This window comes from Neophocaena asiaeorientalis, unplaced genomic scaffold, assembly GCF_003031525.2.
Source record: "Neophocaena asiaeorientalis asiaeorientalis breed wild unplaced genomic scaffold, Neophocaena_asiaeorientalis_V1.1 scaffold124, whole genome shotgun sequence".
NCBI lineage: Eukaryota > Metazoa > Chordata > Mammalia > Artiodactyla > Phocoenidae > Neophocaena > Neophocaena asiaeorientalis.
In genome coordinates this window covers 7997844-8012170 of record NW_020174135.1, presented here as the reverse complement: position 1 = coordinate 8012170, position 14327 = coordinate 7997844, and the positions used below count along the sequence as shown (strand labels likewise).

General features: G+C 35.6%; 1 protein-coding gene across 1 annotated transcript in view; it reads left to right on the top strand.

Annotated features, from left to right (window-relative positions):
• CCDC102B (coiled-coil domain containing 102B) overlaps positions 1–12226 on the top strand; it is a 173856-nt gene extending 161630 nt beyond the window's left edge. Inside the window, exon 7 of the mRNA XM_024754945.1 lies at positions 12119–12226. Within this exon, the coding sequence (XP_024610713.1) occupies positions 12119–12226 (108 nt within the window). The remainder of the gene's footprint in view (positions 1–12118) is intronic.
• The last annotated feature ends 2101 nt before the right edge of the window (positions 12227–14327 follow it).

Sequence of the window (14327 nt, the reverse complement as noted above, 5' to 3'; positions counted from 1 at the left end):
AATATTTTTCTGTATTTTAAAACACTTATCCTACTGTGTCATTAACTTTTTTTCTTATATTAAGCAATCCAGCTACTGCTATAACCGTAGATTATTTTAGATAACAGTCATCAAAATTATTCAGAGGAAATTAATCAAAGTTTCTTGAAGAGATTTCTGGAATGATACGGCTGTTGGTTCAGTTACAAAATAACCAAGGTTATAATAGACAGTTGCAGAAGTTTGGAACTCAGAAGCTTAAATATAATTCAACAAATAACGAGGTGTCAATTTCTGTTTCAGAAACATTTTTAGAAACATTGCACTTTTGGAATCTCTTGTAGTTCTTTGAAACTTCCATTAGAAGTGGCCGATAACCACGTTTATAGATTATGTATGCAGAAGTTCATTCCCAAGTCAGTTTGCATCTTCTCTTTAAAGGAAGAGTATAATATTTTAATTATAAAGTTTTCTATTTGAATCTTATTCAGTTAAAGAAGGATTTTGTTCCATCTTAACTTTCCACCCCAGGAAAGCAACCCATATAAATGCAGTTAGGTGCCTATAAGCGAAAACAGTTTCATTCATGGAGAAGTTGCAGGGTAACTTCCACTCCATATGTTTCCGTCATTTTGGAAAATTGTAATCTGGAAAGATATTTGTATGATAGAGGAAAACATTTCTTCCTTTTATCATTATAATTATCCCTTTTATCATTATAGTCCTTTTCAAACACTTAAAGGTTCTCTTCTGAATAAAAGCTATTAGACTATGATGTCTTCCCTATCCTCTGTGGGAAATTAAGCACTAGTCCTTTGATTTATCAATCAAAAAATATCACTTGTTTCCCTTTCTCTTAACATACATATCTTACGTATTTTTGTAGTCTGCTTATTTATGAAACATATTTTTGAAGACTTTTTCTTTTCTAGTTATTCCTTTCATGAATTTTATTTTGAAATAACATTGTATCTCTTTCTAATTTTGGCTATCTAATTCTTGTTTTAATAAGAGCTTGAGCCTTAGCTGTAATCAATTAAGAGTAATTACTGGTTTTTAAATATTCTGTTAGTTTCTAACTTGTTTTTCTTTGTGGTTTTTTAGATACAAGTCATGTGGCTTTTAGTAAGATTTCCGTTTTCTATGTTTTATAAAGGTTTCACCACATATTTGTAGAAACAGATTTTTCTGACTCACTAGCAGGTTGTCACCTGTGTAGATGGCCTATAGGGTACCAGGCACTGTCTTCATACCTAGACTGAATTGCTAGAGTACAGAGCCATGAGGAAGAGTTTCCAAACCCTGTTATAATAAGTAAAATTGAGTAGTTTCGTACTGAATATTCTTGTTCTTAATGTTTACATTCCTCTAAGAGTTTTACAATTCTAATCACATTTCATCTTTGCATTTCTGTAACTGATGTTTCTGCAATTTCCTTTTGGTTAAAATAACGAGGAGTAACAGTATTTTTATACCCATTTTCAACATTAGTTGGAGATTAAGCCTGGTGATTCAAGACCTGTGATACAAGATTAAAACTTGGGACAAAAATGGCAATTTCATTTCTTTCATTAAGTTTCATGATGCTGGAATTCACTCCAGTATCCAAAGGCAAAGAGGCACACAGCCCAGTGCTCTTACAAAGCTTCCTTCTGAAAGCAGACATCTGTTGTGTGTTAATTGAGTAAAATAAAACAGGGAAGGAAGGATTGTTTTTTCCCTGGGTATGTTATTAGTGTTCTCTACTATTCAGATTCTCAAAGAGGAAAGTGGGAAATATATACATCATGGTGCTGATCAAATACAAGTGCTGTTGTCACGAAAATTAATATTATTTGACAATGTTTTGTCTTCCTTTGATGTTAGACAAGATATTATTATTCTCTGCGCAAACACTTTAGCATATTGGTTAGGTGAATGCAACTTGAAGTCCGTTTTAATAAAGATCAATATCAAAACCTTTGTGAGATACCAGTTACAAATTAAACACACTTAGTGTTTTCTCACACATCTTGATGAGACTTTTCTACTCTATGGAAATAGATGCCCTATAGTTGTCTGTAATTTGGATAAAATTAACACCAATTAAGTGTCCCTTATCAAGAAACCACACCATAAACACTTGTAATATTGCTGCCCCAGGTGATCCAATGGAATCCTGAAGTGTTCTCTCAACTACAGATTTGTCACATAATATCATAGCTTTGATTCTACAGTTGCTATGGTACCCTGAACAAATACTCAGTATTAGTCTCTCAGGACATAAATTAAGAATCATCAGTATTGTAGGATGTCAGGAGCTTAGCTCCCACTGACCATGATGCTGGTTTAATTTATTGAAAAGAAAAGAAAATAGCTCTGAGCTGAAATAAACTGTTTAATAGAATGCTTTGTATATAAATAAATAGTCACATAAGATTATCTAGGTCAATACATGTTAAAGCAATGCCAATAATTGTTAGACTTATTAAGGCATCAAGTCCATCCAATTCTTGAATATTTCAAAAGTTCATTATATAAAGATAAAGCAATGAAATATTCTAGATTCAAGTGATACTATTAAGATAACATTCTTAAGAGCTCTGGAATCCTTGGATATATTCAATTGGCTTAATTCTATTGTAGATACCGTAGAATTAATTTTGATTTGGCTTAATATATAAATATTATAGCAACTGAAATGTATGCCATATTTACTCTTATTGTGTTTATTTTACGTCTTTATTGAGATCTAATTCATATACACTTTTAGAAGTGTTCAATTCATTGGTTTCTAGTAAAATAGAGTTGTCCCACAGTTACTACAATCTAAGTTTAAAACAGTTTCGTTATCTCAAAAAGGAAAACACAAACCCATTATCAGTCATTCCCCACTCTCGCTATACCCCCAGCCCTTGGCAATCACTAGCCTACTTTCTATCACTGTGGAGTTACCTATTTTAGAATAGGTAACTCCTATATTCTACAGAATCTATAGAATCTATGGCCTTTTGTGACTGGCTTCTTTCACTTAGTATAGTGTCTTCAAGGTTCATCCATATTGTAGCATGGATCAATACTTCATTCTTTGTATGGCCGAATAATAGTGCATTGCATGGATATAGCACATTTTTCCTTCATTTTTCAGTTGATGAGTATTTGGGTTATTGGGTTGTTACACTCCTTTTCTACTATGAATAATGCTGTTATGAACATTCATTTACAAGCTTTGTGTAGATGTTTTTATTTCCCTTGCATTGCTGGATCATATGGTAACTCTGTTAACATTTTTTTTTTATTCGGGTATTGTTGTTTTACAATGTTGTGTAAGTTTCTATTGTACGGTGAAGTGGAGTTCCCTGTGCTATATAGCAGGTTCTCATTAGTTATCTATTTTATACATATTGGTATATATATATCAATCCCAATCTCCCAATTCATCCCACGCCCCCCTTCTCCCCTTGGTGTTCAAATGTTTGTTGTCTGTGTGTCTATTTCTGCCTTGCACCAAACTCTTTTCCACAGTGGCTGTACCATTTTACACTCTCACAAGCAATGTCTGAGGGTTCCAATTTCTCTGCATTCTCACCACCACTTGTCAGAGTTCATCTTTTTTAATACAGCCAACCTCGTGGAGGTGAAGTGGTACCTTATTGTGGTTTTGATTTGAATACTTAATGACTAACAATGCTAATCCTGTTTTCATGTACTAGTTGGCTATTTGTATATTTTCTTGGGAACAACTTATTCAGATTCTTTGTCCATTTTTTAAAAAAATATTGAGTTGTGTTTTTTGTATATTCTGGATATAAATCCCTACTCAAATACATGATTTGCAAATATTTTCTCTCATTACATATATTGTCTTTTCAACTTGATAGTTTCATTCGAAGCATAAAACTTTTAGAAATAATTTTAATCAAGTCCAATTTGTTTATTTTTTCTTTTGTTGCTTGTGCTCTGCTGTTTTGTGCAAAAAACATTGACTATTTCAATGTCATGAAGATTTACTCCCATGTTTTCTTAGAGTTTTATAGTTTTAGATATATTTAGGTCTATGATTCATTTTGAGTTAATTTTTATAAATGAGGTGAGCATAATTCAGAATTATATTTGTGGATATCTAATTGTCCTGGAACTACTTGTTGAAAAGATAATTCTTTGCCTCACTGAAGTATCTTGACACCCATATCAAAATCCAGCTGACCCTGGACTCTTGATAGACATTTAGGTCAATGGAATAAAAGTGTATCCTTCTGCCAGTAAAGCATTGTCTTGATGACTACAGTTTTAGTTAAGTATTGAAATCAGGAAGTGTCAGTTCTCCAGATTTATTCTTCTCTTGTAATTCTTCTGTTCCTGTTTTCATACTTTTGTTGTTGCTAAGAATGTTGAGCTTCATCACAGATTTAACCACATGTGTTCCCAAAGAGAAGGAAATACTGGCACTAAAGTACAGCTACTTGGAAAATTATTCTGGATTGTTTTTGTTTTTTGGTCACTAAGATGACAATAAAACCTTTGGGGAAATAATTGATTCACATCGCTGGGAATGTAATTTTTACCATTCATTCACTGTAAGGTCCACTTAGAGAAAACTGTCTTCAGGTTTCCCAGAATAGTTTCCTTAAAATGGGAATCTCTCAAATCTGAACCATGTGTCATTCTTTATTGAATTACTCAGTTGAACCATTCACTTAAAAGCAAACTTATTCCTTTTGCTCTGAAGAATTTAATTCTGTCATTCAGCTGAGATATAGTACTTTCGTTAACCCTATATAATAATTGCAGTTACCTTAGCTCATTAGAAAATTTATAGTTTAGTAAATTATTTCAGCAATTACATTTATGCCCTTTCATGAAAGGCCTGTGAAATTCAGTGACATATGTATTTAAAAAGAAGGCCAGTAAGGAAACTGATAAATAATTCTGGCAAATCACACCTATTATCATGGATTACAAGACTACAGAACATTTAGTATTCTGTTAAAGTGAGATCACATTTTAATTTTGAATACCTTAGTAAGAATTAGCTGGAGTCACTGAATATAAATCATCCAATAATTTCCATATAGGTAGCAATAAGATATTATATTTAATAACTTGAAGTTAATTCTTACATTGAAATATATGTATACTCATGTAACACATGCTATATACTTAGCAAACTTCTCAAAAGGCAACCACTTTCCATCAGAGATCACCAGGAAGTTTTAGTAAAATGTTCCTGTTGATTTTAATGATTTTTTCTTTTTTAGGTGAAGAGCATATTGTGGTATAATCCTTAATGGAATGGTTCAGAATATTTCAGTTCCAATTAAAAATTAGTCTGTACTAATTATTTAAAGTCAGCAAGTTGTCATGCCCACTTATTCCTTACAAAGTTGGGTTTAGGGAATTTGTGAACAGGACACTTATCTGAATTTGTGCCATCTTTCCTCATTACCTTAATCAAATTCCAAACTGCAGAGATTATAAAGACACCCCACTGTGGATGCCCTAGAGCAGAGTTGGAGCAGGTTGGCCAGAAAGAGTTGCCAGAATACCCAATGCTAAACATGTCACTTCAGTTTCTGTGACATGGGTCCCACTCAATTGCTAATGGAAAGATGTATCAAAACTGATTATCAATGGTTTCCAGCTAGATTTAGGTAAGGATGTATGTAATAAAAATAAAAATGGGTTTATGTGCTATTGTCTGCATCACCTAACAGGCTTTCCTTTTCTAGGCTTTCCTTTGTCATTTTATTTTCCTTTCTTTTCAATGATGGAGATTAACATATTCCAGGAATTGCAAGTCCTTTTTAGCTGAAGTCATTGTCTCCATACTACCAAGTCTTAGACGATAGCTGGACCTTATTATACTGCCAGTTTGATCAGATTGTAATATATGGTGTAAACATTTTTCCTGAATCATGAATTTTTGGGAATCTACCCAGATGTCAGCCAGACTGGCCGGGGCCTTACCAGATTGGCAATGGGATCAAAGCAATTATTCTGTGCTCGACGGTAAGTACTGAACTGAATTTATCTGGCATATGAATGTTTTAGGATACTGTGGATATAGAATTTGCAAATTATGGTCTTCTTTCTTGGCATATTTAACAAAAGTGGAAGGGCATCTGTTGCTTTAGCCTACCCAACATTAATTTATTCGTTTTTTTAAACATGCAAAGACTATTCTAAGCACTTGAAATCTATACATGAATAAAATGAATATCCCTTCTGCATGGAATTTGCATTCCAGTGGAGAGAGATGGAGACAATTTATATATAAATCATATGACTGCTGGAAAAAAAACAGGTGTTCTTGCTTTGGGTGCAGGTTGCAATGTTAAATATGGTGTCTGGCCTCAGATTTGAATAAATACATGGAAAATGTTAATGAAAGTTAATCATGCAGATAACTGTTGAAAGAAGGTTCCAGGCAGAAGGAACAGTCAGTGCAAAGCCCCTGATGGGAAGGATCAAGTAGAGAAAGAAACAGGAAGATATATGAGAGCACCGTGTATTTTTTTTTTTAATTTATTTATTTTTGGCTGTGTTGGGTCTTTGTTGCTGCGCGTGGGCTCTTCACTAATTGCAGTGAGCGGGGGCTTCTCGTTGCGGTGGCTTCTCTCGTTGCGGAGCATGTGCTCTAGGCGTGCGGGCTTCAGTAGTTGTGGCTCGTGGGCTCTAGAGCGCAGGCTCAGTAGTTGTGGCACATGGGCTTAGTTGCTCCACGGCATGTGGGATCTTCCTGGACCAGGGCTCGAACCTGTGTCCTCTGCATTAGCAGGTGGATTCTAACCACTGCGCCGCCAGGGAAGTCCCAGCACCGTGTATTGATGAAACTGTGTGTGTCCTTGAGTCGGTGAACGAGCGTGGGATCTGGTGCACAAGTGGGAACAGGGAAAGTTAAAGTGTGTGTGTATGTATCTGCAGCACTTTCAAGAACCTCACAGCCTGTGAGAGAGAGACGATGACTATTATAATTTAGTTTGATAAGTTTAAGATCAAGGGTAAAGGTAAACAACAGACATAGCAGAGTATTCGTTATTAATGTGAAGAGGCTTTTATTTGCTTTTCACAATCTAAATGCCTAAGAATACACTAAATGTCACAAGACCTTCATCAACAGTTCATTCCTTACTTAATATCAGAATTTATAACTGTGAATGAGGAAAATAAATAAGTTTTTATTTGGGAGATTTTGGTTTCTTAAATTTAAAAACTTTTTTACTTTTAAAAAATTTTATATTGGAGTATATTTGACTTAAATGTTTCTGATGTACAGCAGTGATTCAGTTATACATATATCTATTCTTTTTCAGATTCTTTTCCCATATAGGTTATTACAGAGTACTGAGTAGAGTTCCTTGCGCTATACAGTAGGTCCTTGTTGATTATCTATTTTATATATAATAGTATGTATATGTTAATTCCAACCTCCTAATTTATCCCTCCTTCTGATGTTAGACCCCCAGACTGGGGAGCCTGACATGGGGCTCAGAACTCTCACTCCTGTGGGAGAATCTGTGTGATATAATTATTTTCCAGTTTGTGGGCCACCTCCCCGGAGGGTACGGGATTTGTTTGTATCATGAATGCACGCCTCCTGCCGTCTCATTGTGGCTTCTTCTCTGCCTTTAGAAGTAGAGTATCTTTTCTGGCAGGTTCCAGTCCTTTGTTGTCAATGGTTATTCAGCAGTTAGTTGTGATATTGGTGTTTTTGTGAGAGGAAGTGAGCTCAGGTCCTTCTACTCCACCGTTTCGTCTGGGGATTGGAAAATAAAAACTTACTTTGTTCCAGATCAACCTTGACAAGTGCATGTGGCCTTGGGTCCCTCTTAGGGAAGGATGGACCTTTGCCTTTACTCCAGTCCTATTTGTTCTTAAAGGTTGTAAGGAAAGAGAGGCACTTTTGAAGGCACTGGATCAACACCAATCCAAACAGCACAGACCTCTAAGAGAGGATCCAGATTCTCTTGGTCCCTTTCCTATTTGTCCAGATTAATGCTAGAGTGGGTGGAGTATCGTCCCACCAGTAGTAAAGGGTCACTCTCCCGATGCCCTTCTTCTCCACAGGCCTCGCTGCAGGTAGGGCCTGCAGATTCCTCTCCTTCAGCTGCCTCAGAATCTGTTCTATCTTCCCCTCCACCTGCCAGGACCTTCCGACTCCATGACTCTGTGGCTGCATCCACTGCAGCCCGGCCTAAGCTCCACAGCAGAGAATTTAAGAAAAGCTCCATCATTTGGGCCAGGGTAATTGTACTGACCTCTACTCAGTGTGTTCCAAGGGCCAGCAGCATCAGTATCACCTGGCAGCTTGAGAAGTGGAAAAATCATGAACCCTGCTTGACACCCACTGAGTCATTATTAGCATTTTAACAAGATCCTAAGGTGATTCATAGAATGTTAAAGTTTAAGAAGCCTGTTTTAAAGGATTTTTTTTTTGGCGGTACGCGGGCCTCTCACTGTTGTGGCCTCTCCCGTTGCGGAGCACAGGCTCCGGACGCGCAGGCTCAGCAGCCATGGCTTACGGGCCCAGCCGCTCCGCGGCATGTGGGACCTTCCCGGACCGGGCACGAACCCGTGTCCCCTGCATCGGCAGGCGGACTCCCAACCACTGCACCACCAGGGAAGCCCTTAAAGGATTTTAGGAGTAGAGTCGTAGTCCATTGCATAGAGAAGAGAGAATGTGAGCAAAGATATTGGGGAAAGAAAGAAAATGAGCATGACTGCCACCCAACCCACCCTGTTGTGGGCTAAAAATACAAAAAGCTCAGGGCTGCTGGAGAACAAAAGAAAACCTGGGATTACCCTGGTAGGTAATATGAGAGAGAAAATGGGAGGAGGGTTTATGTGCTCATCTGGGCACTGTGAGCTCTTGAGGGGTTCGTCAAGTGGGGAGATAAGATCAGAATTGGATGTTAGCCAAATCTCCAAGGTGAGGTCTGAATTACACCTTGGGTATTTTCCATTGCATTTTCAACATCCTTAACGCAAATTGAGAAAATATAACACTTCCACCAGTATCTTGTATCATTTTGGGTTTTTCTTTGTATGTTATTTTACATAAGAAATGTCATGCATCACTCACAATATTGTGAGCCTTTTTTCCAAAGTTAAATATCATAAAATAGCTTTATGAATTCTAATTAAACATCTTAATGTCTGCAGAATGTTCTGTCAGAGTGACGGAGTATAATTAAACATAAAACTTTCAGTAATCATTCAGGTCAGTTTGACTTTTTCATGAACATAATGAAAGAGTTTTTATGTGTCTGATATTATTTTTCAGACATTTCAATACAAGAATTTTTAAAAATATGAATGTTAAAACTTGGTATACATTTCCAAAATGCATTACAAAATTTATTTACTCCAGTTATTCCAATTTCAAATATAATAAATAACTTAAGTATCAACTTAAACTGAGTTGTACCAAAATATTCCTTAAAATACCTGTCTGTAATTAAGCTTTCCAAGTAGTTACCATATATCCCATATTGGTATTCCTATATTAAAATCCCAAGTGATAGAAAAGCTGAAAATTTATAAATTGAAGAAAAAGTACAAAAAGATAACATTTCTCATTTGTTGGGAACTGCCCTTGGTAATGCCAAATAGGTGGGTTTTTTCCAAGTAGATATTTGAAAGAAAATGAAAATGTGAAATAATCCGACATTCCAGAATAATAAGTCAATCATTATTAGCCTATTACCTTATTCTTCTAATTTTTATCCTGATAGAAAATTAATCTTTAATGAGGCATGAACGTTGAGCATCCCGATTCCTCCCCAAATAATGAAATTGGATGCAAGACCGTATCTGAAGAAGCAAAATTAGTCTGGATGCCTGGCCTACTCGAATTTTATCAGAGCTTTTAAGTAATATATATACAGACATGTTTGTACTTTAATAACTATTTTTGTAACATTTATCTAGCAAAATATGCAACACTTGATTTGAATACGATGTAAAATATAATGATTAAATCCATATAATGATTAAATCCAACATGAGCCTAATATATTAACAAATACATGTTACATTAACTGCAGAAACATTGGAACTAGAGACATGTAGAATATCTGTAAAAAAATTTCTGGTTCAACATTTATCTATATAAAGCAGAAACTAGGAAAAGTGAGGTCCACAAAAACCTGCACAGGTTAGATAAGGGAGAACTTTGATGGTAAGAAAGTAAACTTGGATTATGTATATAAAAGTAATTCTGTTAGGTGTATATATAAACTTAAGAATTGTGGATGTCAAAAAAAGTGTGTATTACTAAAAATGTCTGAATGTTTGACATCTAGAAATAAAAATATTTGAGAGTTAATTTTGATACACCTTAACAAAGTTTACTTCATGGGCACAAGTAATTGCTGAAGGGTTTATAGAATGGTGAGGGTATGAAGAGAAATAGCTTTTTTCTCCTGGAAAATAATAATGCCAACTCAACTCTATTTAATTCTTTCCAATGTTTAAAATGATTTAACTTGAATAACACTGACCAAGAGATCAGAGAATTGGGATTCATTTTCATATTTAGCAGTAAGTTGACTTTGCACAAGGTGAGGAAGATTTGATTATCCTTACAGTTTTATTAAATACGGAAATTAACCTTATTTTACTATAGTGCCATAGCTCAGCAGTCTGCTTGGAGAGGCAAGATTTTTGTCTTGAAGCTGCATATGCATGGTAATTTCCACAAGATTTTGAAATATTCAATTGGAGGAATATGGTTGCTAGATATTGTTGTGAGGGAGAGAAGACACTAACTATCTAAACCCACCCCATGGAACTTCCACTCAGGCTAAACAACTTGGCAACTTAATTAAACACCTATTGAAATGTGTTTATATATAGAAAAAATAAAATTGGAGATCTACCTCACATCATGTACAAAAATTAACTCCATCTTGATCTAGGATTTAAATGACAAATACAAAACTTTAACAAATTTTAGTTGAAAATACAGATTAATACTTCTCTAAGCTTTGCATAGGGAAGTACTTTTTAGCATCATTAAATACATCCTAACTGTAAAAATAATTGATAAATTTTGCTTAATAAAATGACTATTATTCATCCAAAGAGCTCTTAAATAAGATGGAAAAAATAAGTTATAAACTTGGAACACTTATAACAAAGGGTTAGTATCGAGATTATAACATAAACATGTACAGATAAAAAAGAAAAGAAAGAGCTCCAAATAGAGTAATGAGCAGAAGACCTGAATAGGAACAAAAGAAGAAGATCATTGAGCCAATAAAAATATAAAGAGGTATCAACCATAATCTATTGATCAAGGATTGGCAAAAGTTTTAATATCTCACACCACCAAGTGTTGGCGAAGATATGCTCAAACAGGATCCCATCTAACTGCCTTTGGGAGGTAACTTAGTAAATCATTTTTGGGAGACATTTTAGCATTATCTTGAAAAATTAAACATTAAAAAATATAACTTGGCAATTCTCCTCCTACGTATGTCTCCAGAGACTACTTTGCACAAATGCATCAGGAGATCTACACAAGAGTGTTCAGAGCAGCTCAAGCCTGCAAACAGTCTAATACTTATGGACAGGAGGGTGGTGTACTGTCATGGCACCATCATGCAGTACGATCTGGTAAACCAGAACAAAGAGGCTACAGTGAGTCACCAATACGGATGAGTCTTAGCAGTTGAATTAAAAAAGAAAGTATTGGAAGATTACATAGAGCATGATACCCATTTTTTTAATGTTTAAGTTAAAAACAACTAAAAGAATACATTTTAAAGAATATTTCTATTTGTACCATTATGTTTGTGTGTCTATATAAGTGTACATATATACACTTAGCATATGTATATGCACACATATATGCTATACTTAAATACACACATGCAAATATGTAAAACTATTTTCAAAATCTTGAGAATAATAAGGTAGGGGAGCTCAGGTTAGAAACAGGGGAGGAGTGCCTAGATAAGATTTTGTCAAATTCTAAGTTCCATGTAGTTGTTTATTTTATTATTGACTATATGAACTAATTCTATAATTAAAAATAAGTATTCCTACACATTCATGTATATATACAAAAAAGAATGTGTCATGCAAAAAACTTGCTTTTAAAAGGATTTTCTTATTTCAATCATCTTACCTGAGGCATTTTCTATTTTGCTTTCAGCTTGATGATTTCCTGAATCAGATCCATAAGCTCCAGAGATCTTTGGATGAACAGAAAGAAAGAAATGAAAACTTGGAACTTAAACTTAGGCACTTACAAAACTGGTAATTATTTCACAAAATATGTCAAATTCAAGATCGAGATCTTAGATAGGGAAATCTTGATGTCCTTTTTCCCTCATTTTCTTAACAAAAATAATGTTATAGATATTTAACTAGAAATATTAAAAGAAACTTACAGGCACTCAGTACTTAAATTTATGGGCTTCTTGGCTCTTATTGTTTTTTCCCCCAATAAATGTTACATGTTATGATAAAGACAATTTAAATATCATTTAAAAGCAACTCTAGTTCTAAAGGTGTAAAATTTCTGAAAGGCAAAAGGAGCTTTCAGAATACATTTCACAAACTGAAAGGGTTATAATACCTGCAAGAAAACAGAAGTTGTAAACCATACAGTTTGCTGGGTAGTTGATAAGAGAATCACTGTACCTAAGAAAAAGTAATGGTTTAAGTAATTGATAGACATTAAACACATCTTCCCAATCTATGTGGTAAGGGTGGCATGTTGTGTGAAAAATGTTTTTACCCCAGATTTGGTATAATTCTTCATACAAGGCACAAGTGGACAGAGGTGTCAAACACTATGATTTGCATTAGAAAGAGACTGAAGGAGCAAAGCTAAGATTTGCACTCCAATTGATATGAATACTCTCAAAGTAATAGATCACCTGTGACTGAAGTTAAGGAAAAGCAACAAGCACCTCAGAAACTAAGGGCTTTTGACTTTTAGCTGGATAGACATTTTGCAGGAAAGTCATAGAAAAGCCCTCCAGCACTGGCAAGTACAATAGTATCTAGAAATAAATCAGGTGGAAATAAAGCTATGATTTCCTTTGAGTTGGATGAAACAAAAGCAAAGTATAAAATTGTACATAGAGGAATATTTGAGACCTTTTTATATAGTATAGTTTACTGCTTCATATTTACGTTTAGATAAAGAAATTTACCTTAAGAAGAGACCCTATATAATCCTACTTGTAAAATTTAACTCAGTCAATAATATACCTGGTCTTCCTCCTTTCGCATTAGTGCAAATGAAAATTTACTAATTGATTTGTAAGTAAAGCTTCCTCTCATCTGATCATCCAGCTTGTCTCTTTGTAAAAGGCTTCATCATTCACCCAGCCTTCCCTTCCGTGCCTGTGTCTTTCTCTAACATGGGGGAAGGTCTGACTGGTGGGAACTCTAAGGCCTGGGGAGACAAAGAGGCCCACCAGTGGCCTTCCACTGACCATTGCATATGCACTGGTGAAGAGTGTGGGCCCCAGGATGGGCTTTCGTCTCAGCACACCCTTCAAACTTCTATTAAGCCCTGTCTTAAGTCTTGCTTAGTTCTTAAAAGCAAATTGGCTATAACACTTCTTGTTATCTTTACCTGGAGACAGTTTCTTACTTTGAGACTGCCTTCTCTATTTCTTCTAAAATCTGCTTGAAAAATGAATAATTAATTTCTTTCACTTAAGACCACTTAAAAGAAGCCATTTCTCACTTTCACATCCTGCCTGGGAATCTTGTTTTTTTGACCCACAGCTTTATTACATGCTTGTTCTAGGTTCCATGTTCTCACAGGTGACACTAATGCTAATTGTTGCACCAACGCATAAATGTCTCCCCTTCTCCAGCCTCCAGTGACCATCGCTTCACTGCTTTTACACCAGCCCTAACAACTTCCTCACCATCTTTCCATTCTCTACTTGTTGATGTCCCTAAACCAATGCCACCTATTTTGTTATGGCAGCCCCTCACTTCCAGATACCAGTGTCTGAGATCTCTATTGCTGCAAAATGAATTACCCAAATACTGAATTGCCTAAAACATTTATTGTTTATCACAGTCCTGTGGGTTTTTCTGGGTTCAGCTGGGTGGTTCTTCTCCTTCACATAGAGGTGGCAGGGTTAACTCTTGCATCTGCATTCCACAGAGAGCTCCCTGGGGCTAGAATGTCCAAAATGACCTCACTCCTATATCTGATACTTCAGCTGGAGTGAGAAATGGCTGTTGCTTCTTGGGCTTCTCCCTTGCCCTGAAGATCACCCTGGGGAGTCACACAGTGCCCCTTCCTTCAGATTCTATTGGTCAGAGTCTACGGCAGGTCGCTAGGCCATCCCAGGTTCAGGAGTTGAGGAAATTGACCCCATGGCTTTATG